The sequence below is a fragment of the Zingiber officinale genome, chromosome 5A (genome assembly GCF_018446385.1).
Source record: "Zingiber officinale cultivar Zhangliang chromosome 5A, Zo_v1.1, whole genome shotgun sequence".
Taxonomy (NCBI): Eukaryota; Viridiplantae; Streptophyta; class Magnoliopsida; order Zingiberales; family Zingiberaceae; genus Zingiber; species Zingiber officinale.
Window position 1 is genome coordinate 19,153,546 of NC_055994.1, and position 16,217 is coordinate 19,169,762.

General features: G+C 42.8%; 1 protein-coding gene across 2 annotated transcripts in view; it reads right to left on the reverse strand.

Moving 5' to 3' along the window:
- Nucleotides 1-368: 368 nt before the first annotated feature.
- Nucleotides 369-16,217, reverse strand: part of LOC121980275 (probable fructokinase-1) — a 45,187-nt gene continuing 29,338 nt past the window's right edge. For both annotated transcript variants that reach the window (XM_042532251.1, XM_042532250.1), the window contains exons 5-8: nucleotides 1,756-2,140; nucleotides 1,339-1,671; nucleotides 994-1,110; nucleotides 369-652 (exon numbers count right to left, since the gene is read on the reverse strand). In XM_042532251.1, coding sequence (XP_042388185.1) covers nucleotides 524-652; nucleotides 994-1,110; nucleotides 1,339-1,671; nucleotides 1,756-2,140 — 964 coding nt within the window. In that variant the 3' untranslated portion in view covers nucleotides 369-523. The remainder of the gene's footprint in view (nucleotides 653-993; nucleotides 1,111-1,338; nucleotides 1,672-1,755; nucleotides 2,141-16,217) is intronic.

Sequence of the window (16,217 nt, forward strand, 5' to 3'; positions counted from 1 at the left end):
TCAGGTCGAATTGAAATAAATATTTTATAAAAAATTAAATTTAAACCAAGATGTTTCAAATCAAATCCAACTAAATTATTGGATTGGTTCATAAGGAAAAGTGATCCTTGTATATTTCGTAGGAGAATTAGTTTGGGAAATAATAAGTATTTTTGATAATTGTTCATATACAATTATTCGTCCCCTCTTTGAGTAGTTGTGTTATCATCATGAGATCTGGGATTTAAATCTCGACAAAGTCGAAATAAATATCTCCTTTATGTGTCAGTCACTATTTCAAAGATTAGTAATCCGTATTCGTTTTTGTACCATCATTTAAGGATTTTATTCCGTATAGTTTTGATAAATTGTAATAGATATCAAGGAAATTAAAAGATTAAAAACACTTCTCTAAATGCTTTATCATGTGAAAAATATGAAAAAGAGAAAATAAAACATCAGAAACTCCAAATCGCCTAGACAAATTTAACTCCAACAAAAACAAAAACTAAAATAGCAACGCAGTGGGAGGGATCCAAACTCTTCAATCTCTCTTCAAAAGCTCCAGAGCTTCAGTTTTGTTTGGCAGGGCAGGAATGGCTCCCTTCTTAGTGGTGGTGATGGCTCCGCACGCATTGGCAAATCTGAGAACTTCTCTAAGCTTTTCCTCGCTCTGAATCCACCCGCAATAGACACAAAGGAGAAGAGATTAATGCCCCCACGGGCGGGATCAACCGGTTATGACATGGTATTCTTGCAACATGGGTCGGGAGGTCGAAGGTCTGCGGCAGCAATTGCGATAACATCAATATCTGTCCGTGCTAAACACCTTCGACCGCCATGTCATCGCCGGGCCCGTATTCACCGTGATTTACTCCCTCTCATACTCGTGGGGCAGGGGTGAGGGGGCCGCTGGGCGGCGGGACCCACCTTTTGCAACAAAGGAGAAGAGATTAATGATTGTCGCAGCAAAGATTTTAGTTCAAATGAAAACTCCAAGGTCGATTCATTCACCTGTAGCACAGATTGGTCCGCGACGATCTTGGTGAGCATGGCGCCGACAAATGCATCTCCGGCTCCGGTGGTGTCCACTGTGTTAACGGAGAAGCCGTCCAAACTCCCTCGGAAGTCCTGCGGTTAGTGAAATCAATGAAACTTCCATTAATTCTCTACAAATTTCTAGCACGAATTCCCGAAAACCGCTATCAATTCAGTAGTTCATCAGATACTGGTAATGGGCAAAAAGGGGCTAACGAATAGAAAGTGAGTGGAATATAAAGATGCAACCTTTTTAGGGGGTTGTTAAGAACCCCCAAATTGGAAGTCATCTGGAATCCAAATTCCAGTGAAAGAGTATACCTTGGTGTAGTATTTGCATCCCTTCTCCCCCAGGGTGACCAGCAAAAGCTTGAACTCCGGGCGCCAGAGGGTCAAAACAACGTCATCCTGCACCGAATCCGTCCCCGTGAGGAACTCGAGCTCGACGTCGCTGACCTTGATGATGTCCGCTTGGTCCCAGATGCTCATGATCTGCTCCCGCGCCGACTCCGCCGAAGGCCACAGCGGCAATCGGAGGTTGGGGTCGTAGGAGAGCAACGCCCCTGCATCCCTCGCCACCTGCATGGCCTTCAGATGAGCCGATCTGCACGGCTCCGTGATCAAACTTATAGATCCGTAGTGGAAAACCGCAGCCTGCAAAGAAATCGGGAAATAGGGCTTTAGGTCATCAACCGGAAGAAATGGCCAGATTCAATGCGCTTGCTTGCGCAAACTTACGCTCTTGATGACGTCGAGGTTGAGCTCGCCTTCCTCGAGGAGCATGTCGGCGCTAGGGTTTCGATAGAACATGAACTCGCGCTCGCCGTCGGCGCGGAGAGTGACGAAAGCGAGCGCCGTTCGTGCGCCGGTGTCGAACAGAACTCCGGCGTCGTCGACGCCGTTGGAGCGCAGGATGCCGGCCAGCATGCGGCCGAACTCATCGTCTCCGAGTTTTCCGAGAAAGGCGGCGCGCCCTCCGAGGCGAGCCACGGCGATGGCCACGTTGGCCGGGGCGCCGCCTGGGGCCTTGATGAACCCAGGCGCCTCCGCCAATGACACGCCGGAGACCGTGGGCACGAAGTCGATGAGCATCTCGCCGAAGCTCACGATGAGGTCCTTCCCGCTAGCCATTGGAAGAAGAGATCCAAATCAAAGACGGAAAAGCAGAGAGGAGCCGACCTCTAAAGATGGATTCAGAAGGCATCAACAAGTAGATATATATAGAGAGAGAGAGTAACATAACAATTTAGATCAAGTCAATTATTTATATAATTTTATTTTCTAAAATATTTGTCATCAAAAGATTTATTATTCATATTCTGAGCAAATCTTCGTATAATTATTTACTTATACTTAAAACTTATTCAAAGTGACCATGTTTTATTTCTTAAAAATAATATTCAAACTTCCTAATCCCATAATTATTACTCCAATTTTGTATAAATTCTAGATATTTACAAATTTTTCTATTGGAACATTGTATTTTAGTTTAGATTAGTAATTACAACAATTTAGATTTAGTCAATTATTTATTTGAATAAAAATATAGAAAATATATAGTTTGAATGTGTCTATTAACGATCCAAATTCTAATCAAATTTTCACATAAATATTTCCTTATCACTTAAAAAATATTCAAATTGATTGGGTTTTGTTTCTTAACAATAATATTCATTCAAAAATGGAAATAAAAGAAATGCCATCCAAATTTGTTTGAAAAAGCGCTAATAATTTTGCTTTGCCAATTTAAATATATGGGACGTATTTAATGGATTTGTTTAAATAAAATATAATATTAGCGAGTTATAATAAATTTAATAAAATAGATTTTAATTTTATAAATGAATACATTGGTGTGGTTTTGAAAGTTAATATTTATAGATCTAATTATGTGGTAAACCTGATTAATTAGGATATAGTTTTTATGTGGTATCCCTATCTCATAATAACTATTACTCATGAGTTTTTTAGAAATTCAAGATCATTAAAAATAATATTTTAAATGGTTTTAACTTTAACTTATTAGATTGCGTAAACCTTGATCAACAACTTGAAGGGAAAACTAATATAATTTAATTACTGACCTTCACAATTAATTTTATCCTTAATCTCCCTTCTTATTTATTTGTGTGCTAACTGCTAGCCTTTGTTTTAATTTTATTTCTGACCACATCTATCACAAGAATACATAGGAAGCCACAGATAATTGACTTTGAAATTTTAAATAAAATAATTAACTCTGTGATCATATTGCAGTTTTTGTTCACGCATGCACTTAATTGATTAATTAAACGAATGATGCATGCATGAGGCAACAAGTACTCACATATATATAATATGGAAGAAAATTCAGGTTTAGTTTCTGATTTTGTATATTTTTGTTTATATTATTCTTGTGTTATTTGTTTATAAAATGTTGAGAGCGGAAGTTTAGTTCGATAAATTTTGAATTTTGATTCAACTCTCGTGAAAAAAGATAAATGATAGGTGACTACTAGATATTAATACAAGTAGACAAGACATGAAAAAAAATATACTCGAATGTACCGAATTTTGACCTCAAAATTTTATATGAAAATATCTTTTATCTTAACCATCTCATTAAATTTTGGTTCTAACTCTTAACTCTTAATGGTCGATTGATAGACTCAACTATGCAGTATGCAGTCCCCATTGGCAAACATAACTTTACATGTAGTCCCTACTTTCCAAATTCTTTGTTTTCACTCCCTAGTCAAACATAATTACCTAATTACCCATGATATTTTTAGATATAAAAAGTTCAAAAATCAGTATAATTCATCTTAAATTCAGTTCATTAAATTTAGAATCTAGTATATTTTTTATTAAATTGAGTACGATTCTTTTTTCATCTTAATTGGATGGAAAATATATTAGATTTTCTTTAAATGGTACTCAATTAGATGAAAATATACTAAATTTTCTTTAAATGATAAATAGTGCTGAATTTAGGATGAATTATATTAAGAAAAAAGTTGTGCTCAATTTAATAGAAAATATACTCGATTCTAGTTTAAAGTGCTGAATTTAATAGGAATTATACTCGTTTTTAGACTATTTGTACCTAAAAAAATATGAGAGTTAATTTTGATAGAAAATATACACGATTTTCTTTAAATGGTACTCAATTGGATTAAAATATACTAAATTTTGTTTAAATGGTACTGAATTTATGAGAAATTATATTAAGCAGGGAAAAAATCATGCTCAATTTAATAGAAAATATACTTGATTCTAATGTTAAATACTAAATTTAACCGGAATTATACTCGTTTTTAGATTTTCAATACCTAAAAAATATGAGAGATAATTTTGATAGAAAATATACTCGATTCTATTATAAAATATTGACTTTAAGAAGCATTATACTCATTCTTGGATTTTTTATACGTAAAAAATCTGAGGACAATTAGGTCATGATATTTACATGAAGGGAGTTGAAGCAAAGGAAACTTTGTATGCAGGGAGTGGAAATAAAGTTTTTTGGATAGAGGGACTATATGCAAAATTAAGAATGAGATTGGGGATTTTTCTCCACTTTACCGCAGTATCAATTGATTTTAATTTATTAAAAGAAAATGGGATTCGATTTGAACCTACTGCTTACCTTGGTTATAATGCTAACTAATTTAAAATAGAACGCTGACAATGTTGTCATGCCTGCACAATCTGTAGTTATTAGATATACATTGCAACATCTTTGTATAAGCAAATCTTGTTACGACATCAGCATACACACACTCTTGATAATGGACGATGATACGGTGTATGAATATGGGATCTGTAAAATAATCTGGTACGGAGTCAAAGTCATAGAAGGGTCAAAAGTCACGTCAGCCTGGAGGTCAGAAGTCTAGCCCTCGTGGCTAGTCAAAAGTTACACCAGCCTGGAGGTCAAAAGTCTAGCCTCCGTGACAACGCCATCGTGGAGGTCAAGAATCAGAATTACAAGGAGGTCAAGATTCCGGCACACATGGCTAAAGTCAAAGCTTCAGTTGAAGAACTGATCAAAGGACAGTATTTACGAGGTGGGCCGGATCTGACCACGAAGGGAATCGAAAATGGACCCGACCCACAGGACCAAAGTCAATTGAGGATCAGACCCATGGGTCAGATATAATCAGGGATTGAGTGCGACTAGGGAGCCAACTTATTGATTGGATGGGTATACCAAATAAAACTTTCGATGAAGCGATACAGGTCGGGAAGCTGACCCAGCGTACAGGTCGGGACGTTCATACCATGGATAACAGCGGACAGATGCAGGTCAGGGAACCAACCCAGTGTGCAGGTCGGGACGTTCATACCATGGATAACAGCGGACAGATGCAGGTCAGGGAACCGACCCAACATGCAGGTCGGGATGTTCATACCATGGATCAGTGGGCAAATGCAGGTCAGGGATCCGACCCAGCATGCAGGTCGGGATGTTCATACCATGGATAATAGCGGACAGGTGCGGGTCGGGAATTAGACCCAACGTGCAGGTCGGAACATACTTGCCTTGGATAGCAATAAGCAGAGGCGGTCGGGAATCAGCAGGTCGTCAGGATGTACATGCTTCGAATGACGCAGACAAAGGTGGGTTAGGAGGCCAGACACTACGTGACAAACAGACCTGCAAGGAATCGTAACCACCTATCAGAGAACAATCATCACATGTCAGGGAATATTCTAACGGTGGAAGGCTCATACTCCTCTTGGTTTCTCCGCCAGCCTATAAGAAAAAGCCACGTGTCAACCACCGCCAGACAGAGCCTGACATCTGACATTCCCTGACATTCGCTAGGTTCCATAACCCTCAGTTACAGTATAAAAAGGGATGCTTTGTCCCTTACGCAGGTACGCTCACTCGTCATTTCTTACCAGTCTTTTACTTTTCGTGCTTTCTCTGTGATTTCTGGGGAAAAAGTACCTGACTTGAGCGTCGGAGGGCCTGACCTGGGGACTTTTTCCCTGGTTTCTGGTCTCTGACGATCGGGGGCTTAGTCTGCGTGTGTGCAGAGCAGTAGCTTCATCATTCTGGTCGTCTCTCTCCATAGGATTGCCCGTACAAACCTTTCCAGGGGGGTACCTCGCTGATTCATCATCTCAACGACTCTCCGTCAACTTTTAGCATGTAACGACCCGGCCCTCTTGGCCCATTTGGCGACCTCTCATGTCGTCGACCGTCGGCCCTTATGTCGTCGGCCCATTTGGCGACCTCTAATGTCGTCGACCGATAACCCTTGGTCGTGTTGTTACTCACTAGGACTTTCCACCCCTGGAAGTGGATTTTTGCCTTCCCCAGGATTCGAACTCTAAACCTCCAGGCTTAAGTGAGATCATCTCACTTGGTTACCAGGATTCATAAACTCTAATACTTAAGCCTGGAGGTTTAGAGTTCGAATCCTGGGGGAGGCAAAAATCCACTGCCAGGGGTGGAAAGTTCTAGTGAGTAACGGCACAGCCAAATGGGTCGGGTCTTTACAATAAAAAGGCGCCTTTTATTGTAACGACCCGGCCCTCTTGGCCCATTTGGCCTCTTAGGCGACCCTTGTGGCGGCCCTTATGTCGTCGGCCCATTTGGCGACCTCTCATGTCGTCGACCATCGGCCCTTATGTCGTCGGCCCATTTGGCGACCTCTAATGTCGTCGACCGACGACCCTTGGCCGTGTCGTTACTCACTAGGACTTTCCACCCCTGGAAGTGGATTTTTGCCTCCCCCAGGATTCGAACTCTAAACCTCCAGGCTTAAGTATTAGAGTTTATGAATCCTGGTAAACTCTAATACTTAAGCCTGGAGGTTTAGAGTTCGAATCCTGGGGGAGGCAAAAATCCACTTCCAGGGGTGGAAAGTCCTAGTGAGTAACGGCACGGCCAAGGGTCGTCGGTCGACGACATTAGAGATCGCCAAATGGGCCGACGACATAAGGGCCGACGATCGACGACATGAGAAGTCGCCAAATGGGTCGACGACATGAGAGGTCGCCAAATGGGCCGACAACATAAGGGCAGCCACAAGGGTCGCCCAAGAGGCCAAATGGGCCAAGAGGGTCGAGTCGTTACATAGCACAACAAGTCCCGCCTTCATCCGACTCAGCTTCCGGACGGGATCAAATTTGGCGTCGTCTGTGGGAACACAACAACCTGATCCGGAACGTGATGATGGAGGAGTCTGGCCGCATTCACGTCACTATGACCGCTGGAGAGTACGAGCTATTCAAGGAGGCCAAAAGGTTGGCAGCCTCGGAGAGACATGCAACTGTTTCACGACCGCGACAAGCCCCTGTTGAAGCTTTTAAGGAGCCCCTCCCTGTTTCAGATCGGGGTTCCAAAAGAAAGCAGCCTGAGGTATTTCCTCAACATCCTTATCGTGAGCCTAACATAGGATATTATCAGCCAGAGCCACAAGCACAAAGCCTTAAGAAGGAGCAACCTCAAGCATCTGTGGCTAAGAGTTCACAGCCGCAGGATTCGAAGAAGGGAAAGGCCCTTGTCATACATGAAGTGTTCCCCGAAGATCCAGACGAGAAAGTACCTTTCTCGGCCAGGATTCTAAATGAAAGACTGCCTAAAGGTTATAGAGCCCCGTCAATCGGAGAATATGACGGGAGCAAGGATCCAGAAGAGCACTTGCGAAAATTCAAAAATGCAGCCCTGCTGCCCCAATATAGCGATGCTGTCAAATGCAGAGTTTTCCTGAATACTTTATCTGGTTCAGCCTTAAAATGGTTCGATGGGTTGCCTCAAGGGTCCATCACTTGTTTTCTGGACTTCAAAACGGCTTTTCTGTGCCGATTTGCTAGCAGTAAGAAATATCAGAAGACAAATCATTGCCTTTTCGCTCTAAAGCAGGGGGCCAACTGAGCCCCTGAGAAGTTATATCAACCGTTTTAATCAAGTGACTCAAGATGTCCCTACTGCCACTTCGGAGATTCTGATGAGTGCTTTCTCTCATGGATTGGGAGAGGGAGAGTTCTTCAGATATCTCATCAAAAATCCTGCTCAGAATTTTGATGAGATGGTGGAAAAAGCTGCTTCCTACATTAAGGTGGAAGAAGCATAAGCAGCTCGAAGGAAGGCCGAAAGACCACTTCCTTCCACCAACAAGCAAGAAAGAAGAGCGCCTCAACCACCCCCTCAACCTCTACCGCGAGTCCGGGAAGCCAGACCTGCCTTTCATCCCGGGCCAGAAAATCGACCTGCCCCTCGAGTTGCTGCTGTACATATCCCCCGACCAGGGCCAGGGAGTAATCGGTACTGTACCTATCATAGATCCCGTACACATGATACTAACCGATGTTTTCAGTTTGCTCGAGACTCTAAACGAGCCGCCGAGATGGGTTTGCCCCTGCCTAAGCTAGCTCCTCAGTTGATCAAGATGATGGAAGAACAAAGGGTGGCAGGACAGGTCGGACCATCTCATCCTGACCTTGCAGGACCTAGCACTCATCAGCCTGGCCGGGGAAAAGAGCCAGAAGGATCACGGGAGGTCGAAAATAGAGGTAACGCAGCTGTTAGAGAGATCGGCATGATCTCTGGAGGGCCGACTGACGGAGATTCAGGGAGAGCACGTAAGTCTCATGTTCGGCGATTGGAGGTTCATGCTGTCGGATGCAGTCAGGAGCAAGCTGCTGGCCCTGTTCTTAGTTTCGGGTCGGCAGACCTGGAGGGTCTGGAGTTGCCTCATGACGATGCGCTCATCATCAAAGCCATTATTGCCAATAGCCGAGTGGCTCGGGTTTTTGTTGATACCGGGAGCTTGGTCAACATTCTATTCAGGACTGCATTTGAAGAGATGCAGATTGATGCTGCTGAACTCCAGTCAGTGGCTACATCTTTATATGGATTTATCGGCAATGAAGTAAAGCCTATGGGTCAGATTAAGCCGGCTATATCTTTGGGTACCGAGCCACTGGTGCGCACAAGGAGGAGCACGCGCGTTTATAGTAGTAGACTCCCCTTCTTCTTATAATGTTATCCTAGGGAGACCCGCCCTGCATGAATTTAGGGCTGCTGTCTCGACCTTTCACCAAAAAATCAAGTTTCCTGTGGGCGAGCAGGTCGAGGAAGTTAGAGGAGAACAGAAGATTTCTCGGTGGTGCTATATTGACATGGTCCGAGTTGAAGCTCGGAAACATCAAAGGATGCAGGACGGAGGTGTTCATGTCATTCAAGAAGAGCCTCTTCCTATAGCTGAGGAGCCCATCCCTTGGGAAGAAGTACAACTACACGCTGATCGACCCGAGCGACCTTCCTTCTCCCCTCAAAGAAGAAATAGTTCAGTGTTTAATCCGCAATCGGGATGTCTTTGCCTGGTCTATTGAAGAACTTCTTGGAGTCAAGCCAGAGGTGGCTGAGCACAAGTTGCATCTGTTACCTGACTCCCGGCCCGTGAAGCAAAAGAAAAGAAATTTCTCAGCTGACCAGAATAAAATAATAAGAGCCGAGGTAGATCAGCTCAAAAAATCAGGGCATGTTCGGGAGGTTCAGTTCTCATCCTGGCTCTCCAATGTAGTCTTGGTAAAGAAGCCCAACAATAAGTGGAGAGTATGTATAGACTTCCGGAACCTCAACCAGGCCAGCCCCAAAGACTGCTATCCTCTGCCCCGGATTGATCAAATGGTAGATTCCACAGTCGGATGTGAAAGAATATGTATGTTGGACGCCTACCAGGGGTATCATCAGATACCTCTAGCCCGGGAAGATCAAGAGAAGGTTAGTTTTATTACGGCTGACGGTACTTTCTGTTATACTGTCATGCCCTTTGGCCTCAGGAACGCCGGAGCCACATACCAGCGAATGATGGATAAAATCTTCTGGGAGCAGATCGGGCGAAATGTGGAGGTCTATGTAGATGACATACTCATCAAATCCCCGCTGGCCGAAAACTTGATCAAAGATGTGGAAGAAACATGCAGGACTCTCCGATAGTATGGGCTGAAACTCAATCCCTTGAAATGCTTATTCGGGGCTAAAGGAGGAAAATTCTTGGGTTACTTGGTGACCGAGCGAGGAATAGAGATCAATCTTGACAAAGTTCAAGTGCTCAAGGATATGCAGCCTCCTCAGAATTTAAAAGAAACCCAGAAGCTGGTCGGCAGGATAACAACCCTGTCAAGATTCATTTCCAGATCTGCGGACCGGGCCGCTCCTTTTTTCAAGATGCTAAGGAAGGCCTCCAAGTTCCAGTGGGATGAAGAATGTACTAAGGCTTTTAAAGAGCTGAAGAAGTATCTGAAGACTCTTCCCTCCCTTTTTAAGCTAGTTGTAGGAGAACCCTTATGGGTTTACTTGTCAGTCACCCCTGAGGTTGTGGGGGTCGTGCTCGTTAAAGAGCATGACAATGTATAACGACCAGTGTATTTCTTCAACCATTTGTTGAAAGGAGCCAAGTCCCGATACACGACACTTGAAAAGTTGGTTTACGGATTGGTTCTTATGGATCGGCGGTTACGACCTTACTTTTTATCACATCCAATCACAGTCTTAACCAATAGCACCATGGGAAGAGCACTGACCAATGTAGAAGTAGCAGGCCGGCTTATTAAATGGGCCACAGAGTTGGGAGAATATGACATACAGTATCAGCCTCGCACCGCTCTTAAGGCACAAGCCTTGGCAGATTTCTTAACAGAGGTACATCAAGTCAGCCCTGAAGAAACGTGGAAGATCTATGTGGATGGGTCTGCTAATCATCATGGAAGCAGGGTCGGGGTATTAGTAATATCTCCTCAAGGAGATATACTCCAGTTAGCAGTGCGATTAAATTTCCGGGCCACGAACAATGAAGCAGAGTACGAGGCTTTGTTGGCTGGACTGCAAGCAGCCCGGCATGTCGGGGCAGCTCGGGTAATCATCTATTCAGATTCCCAATTGGTGACTCAACAGGTTACTGGCAACTTCGTTATAAATTGTGATAAATTGCAAATGTATCGGGAAGCTTATGAGAAGATGAAGGCAGAATTTACAGAGGTCATTGTGACAAAGATACCCAGGTCGGAGAATGAGCGGGCAGATGAGTTAGCAAAGATGGGCAATTCCTTAACTACTTGGGTGCTGGATCGGTCAACGGCACAAACCTTTCTGATAGCCCAGATAGATTTGCAAAGTAACGCAGAAGCAACTATTGATTGGCAGGCACCCGTGACCAGTTATCTCAGGCAAGGTATCTTACCGACCGACCCGGAAGAATCTCGATTGATAAGGAGGCAGGCTCATGCTTATATCATGATTGGGGACCAGCTCTACAAAAGGTCCTTCTCTCGACCCTTACTTAAATGCTTGAGTATGGAGGAAGCCAATCAGGCCTTGCGAGAAATACATTTGGGATGCTGTGGCAATCATGTAGGAGGGTGAACATTATCTCGCAAGGTGCTCCTGGCCGGATATTTCTGGCCTACTTTACAGAGGGATGCTCACAAGTTGGTGAACACATGCTTGTCCTGCCAGAAGCATCAAAACCTGACACATCGACCTACGGCCCTGTTGAGAACGTCCATAGTGTCCTGCCCTTTTGATCAATGGGGCATGGATATCGTGGGATCATTTCCGATGGCACCAGGTCAGAGACGCTTCTTATTGGTGGTCGTGGACTATTTTTCTAAGTGGGTAGAAGCAGAAGCCCTGGCCAGGATTACAGAAGATGTGGTCATTCAATTCTTGTGGAAGAACTGTTAGGACCGAAAAGTAGCTAGAGGGGGGATGAATACCTCTTCGCGTGCTCGTTGCTCGGCGTTGCTTGTTTCTTCAAGGATGCACAGCGGAAATACAAAGAAACAAATACAAACACGCTAACACTTGGATTTTACTTGGTATCCACCTCCAAGGGAGGTGACTAATCCAAGGATCCACACAACGCACGCACCCTCCACTAATGAAACTCTCCTTTATGATAACTACCAAGGGCGGAGAAGCCCTACAAGACTCAATACAAGAAGAAGAAAGGGTAGTAAAGAAATACAAGCTTACAGGCTTATAATGAGTGCACAAACCCTAACCCTAGTTTCTTCTTCTTGCTTTGATCCGCCTCTTGACTTGGAAGAGCCTCCAAGAACCTTCAAGAACTGGCGATCTCGAGCTTGAGAAGAGTTGTGGAGGAGCTGGTAAAGATCGAAATGAATGTGAAGTGATACCGGGAATCGACGCCAATGCCTATAAACGACGCTAATCGGTCGAATCCCAATCGATGGATTGCTCCCAATCGATCGGGAGGCTTTGGATCGATCCACGGATCGATCCGGAGGCTCTGCTCGAAACACGCTGGATCGATCCACGGATCGATCCAGCCGCTATTGCGCTCGGCGGCCCCAATCGATCCACCGATCGATAGACCTCTGGATCGATCCACGGATCGATCCGAGGATCGATCATGGACTCCCGATCGATCGGCGGATCGATCCATTTCCGATCGATCCGACGATCGATCCAGATCGCTGGATCGATCCACGGATCAATCCAAATCGCTGGATCAATCCACGGATCAATCCAAACCTGCTGGATCAATCCACGGATCAATCCAAACCTTGGTTTTGCCCAAAACCAAGTCCAAAGCCCCCTAAACCAACATCTAATCAACCATGACTTGTTGGTACATAAGACCTAGCATCCGGTCACCCTCGACCAGCTAGGACTCTCTCACCAAGTGTCTGGTCAATCCCTTTGACCCACTTAGACTTTTCTCTTCTTACCAAGTATCCGGCACTCCCTAAGACCTACTTGGACTTTTCTTCCTCGTGCCAAGTATCCAGTCAATCCTTCGACCTACTTGGACTCTCACCAGATATGGTCAACCTTGACCCATCTGGATTTCTCTTGTCCTTCACTCACCGGGACTTTTCCAATTGCCTAGCTTCACTCACTAGGTCTTTCACCGGCTTCACTCACCGGGATTTTCCTCCCGCCTAGCTTCACCACTAGGACTTCCCAATTGCCTAGCTTCACTCACTAGGTCTTTCACCCGGCTTCACTCACCAGGATTTTCCTCCCGCCTAGCTTCACTCACTACTTGCCAAGTATCCGGTCATCCTTGACCTACTTGACTCTTCTTCAATCAACCTTGCATTGTCAAACATCGAAACCCAAATCAAGACTCAAGCTTGGTCAACCAGGTCAACCTTGACCTGAGGGATGTTGCACCAACAATCTCCCCCTTTTTAATGTTTGACAATACCAACACTATTACTTACAATACCACATGTAAGTTAGGCTAATCCCATAGCCTAGACCTTCTTCATGCCACTAGGTAATGAATACATAAGTTAAGCCCTTCATTCTCCCCCTAAGAGGGCAAACTCCCTCTAGGTGATAAAAGCCTAACTTACTCCCTTTCATTCTCTCCCTATTGGCACACATCAAACCATGCCCCATTTTTGGGCACACATAAACAAATTCACTTGTTGAAAACTCTCCCCCTGAAGAGTTGCTCATCGTTGTTCACAACTTCACTCGTTGTGATCAATACAATAATGAAGGTCCCATACCCTTCATTATCCGTAACCCTACATTCTCCCCCAATGTAGGCAAATGCCCATCCTTGAGCATTATCCACTTGAAGTCACTTGAACAATGAGGATATCCATCCCCCTTTAAAGTTCAAACGCTCAACCTTGAGCATGTTCTTAACGGAAGGGTAACCACCTTCCAAGGTTCCCCCTAAAGACATGGTGGTAACTTCTGTCATTGCACCAACAATGACTTGGAATCCCTAAAACTTTAGGAAACCCAATTTTAGAAGTTTTGAGGTTCAAATATTCAAAATTTGAAACAAACCTCAACCTAAACTTCAACTTAGCCTTCCTTAACCAATCCATCCTTGTTTTCCACACGAAAACACCCTTTTTATGTATACAAATGTATTTTCAGGGGTTTGGAATGGTTTCCTAGACTAAAATAGGTTCAAAAATAAGCTTTCCCAGCCAAAATCGGCATCTTCAATCGATTGGAGTTGGGTTCCAATCGATTGAACCCAATCGATCCATCGATCGATTGGTTTTCTAGATCGATCGGTGATCGATCCAGTGAGCTCGCGAGAATGCCTTCTCAATCGATCGCCGATCGATTGAGGCACCCAATCGATCCACCGATCGATTGAGGTTCGAAATTGCTGAAATTCAATTTCAGCCATTTGAAACCCTAGAAAATTCTACAAAATTTCAAAAATCGTAAAAATTTGTGTAGACATTATTTAGGGTATAATTTATCATGGAAAAATAGTTTTCTATGAAAATACATCATATTTTCAAAGATTGACACAAACTTGAGAACTTACAAAAACTTTAGTGTTTTCTTCAAGTTTGTGTCTAACTATTCAATGGTGATTACTATCAAAAGATAGCCTTCACCAAGGTTTTCCAAAATCATTTTTAAAAACATTTTCAAAACCAATATCCCACCATGTTCCTTGGGCTTAATGCACATGACTTGTACATTAGCTTTCCCAATGATGGGAAAACACATAACTATGTGTTTTGATGAACCTAAAACTCAAAAGAATGCACTAAATCAACATGTTAAGTTTTGTTCATCATCCTAACATCTCACTTATATCTATTGTGGACAAAACGCATACAAGTCATCTTATTGGTCTTTGTGAGATGTAAAATTTGGTTTTGCCCTATTCTAGGGATCATGCATATCTATCTAAGCATTTTAGAGATATTAGACATCCACCCAGGATGTCACTTGTTAATAAGTGTTGTTAAATGTCATTTGTCCTTAATTACAAGGAATTAAACTTAATGCATGATTATGCTATGGCATACATCAAAATGAATTAACTTTCAAAGGAAAGATTCCTATAATTACATGATGTATGTATGACATGACATGGTATTTTTGTATTTTCATAATAAGTCATGAATGCACAAATAAAACATGATGTCATGGCATATAATGGGCAACCAAACATGGCAAGATTTTGCATAATTAAAATATACCTAGATTATCTATCTAAATATCCTTAACCCTTAGCTAATCCTAAAGCATAAACCCTAGATTGCCCAATTTCCTTAAGAAAATGCCAAAACCTAAATTGACATTTCTTTAATCTCTTGATTTAAATATGCCACTTAAAAATTAAGCATATCCTCAAATGTTGGCATATTCCATTTTTCCTCAAGAATAATCACATAAATCAAGGCCCGGATTGCCTTAAATTTCTAAGAGAATACCAAAATCCCAACTTGGTATTTCTCTAGGTTTTCCCAATTTATGTCATTTTAAGATAAAATCAATTTTTCACCATTAGGCACATTTTACTCTTTCAAGGAATAAATAATAATTAAATTTCATTTTCAAAGGTTAACAAAAACCTTGAAAATGCTCCTTGAGTGTCAATTTCTTCATGATTGGGTTAACTACCCTTTCACTTAGAGTTGACACTCTCTAACCCATTTATGGGGTAGAGAAAATGCTCCTAGGAACCCAACACCTATTGGTGCTCCTTGGATGCTCTAGGTATTCACTAGGGATAACTTCCCTATATACCTTTCTAGTGACCTTGTTTGGCTTCTTAGAAGCCTTGGTCACCTTTTCTAGGTCAACTCTAGGGATAGCCTCCCTTGTGACCTTGTTGGTGACTTTCTTAGACTTCTTAGAAGTCTTAGTCACTTTGGTTGCAAAGATACTTCTAGGGATATCTTCCCTTGTATCCTTGACTTGACCTCTAGACTTAGGGTTTGTTCCATAACTATATGGAACCCTATGATAACTAGGCACATCCTTTTTAGCTTTGGGTTTGTATCCCAAACCTCTATGGTCATTGGATGACTTTTGTACCCCTAAACCTAGGTTATGCTCATTTTGCCCTAATAGGATATTTTCCAATCTTTTTAGGGTCTTTTCTAATTTATCAAGTCTTGACCTCAAGACTTGATTTTCCCTTACTAAGTCCTTAGTATTTGATTTTTCATTTGATCCATGAGCATTTTTATTCTTGGGCTTGTATCTATTATCCTTAGTGTTTTTGCCCAAATGTCTATCTACCTTCCTAACCTTAGGTTGGGTAGTCTTGGCATGTAGAGCCACATGCTTTCTATTCTTATGGTAAATTGCATTAAAATGATAAAAATTTGAACTATCATGCTTTTTACCATAACATAAAGGGGTAGGCTCAATAAATGTTACCTTCTTCTTTACCTTGGAGGCTCCCCCTTGACTGGTGCCTCCTTGAGCCTTGACCATCTTCTTCCCCTTG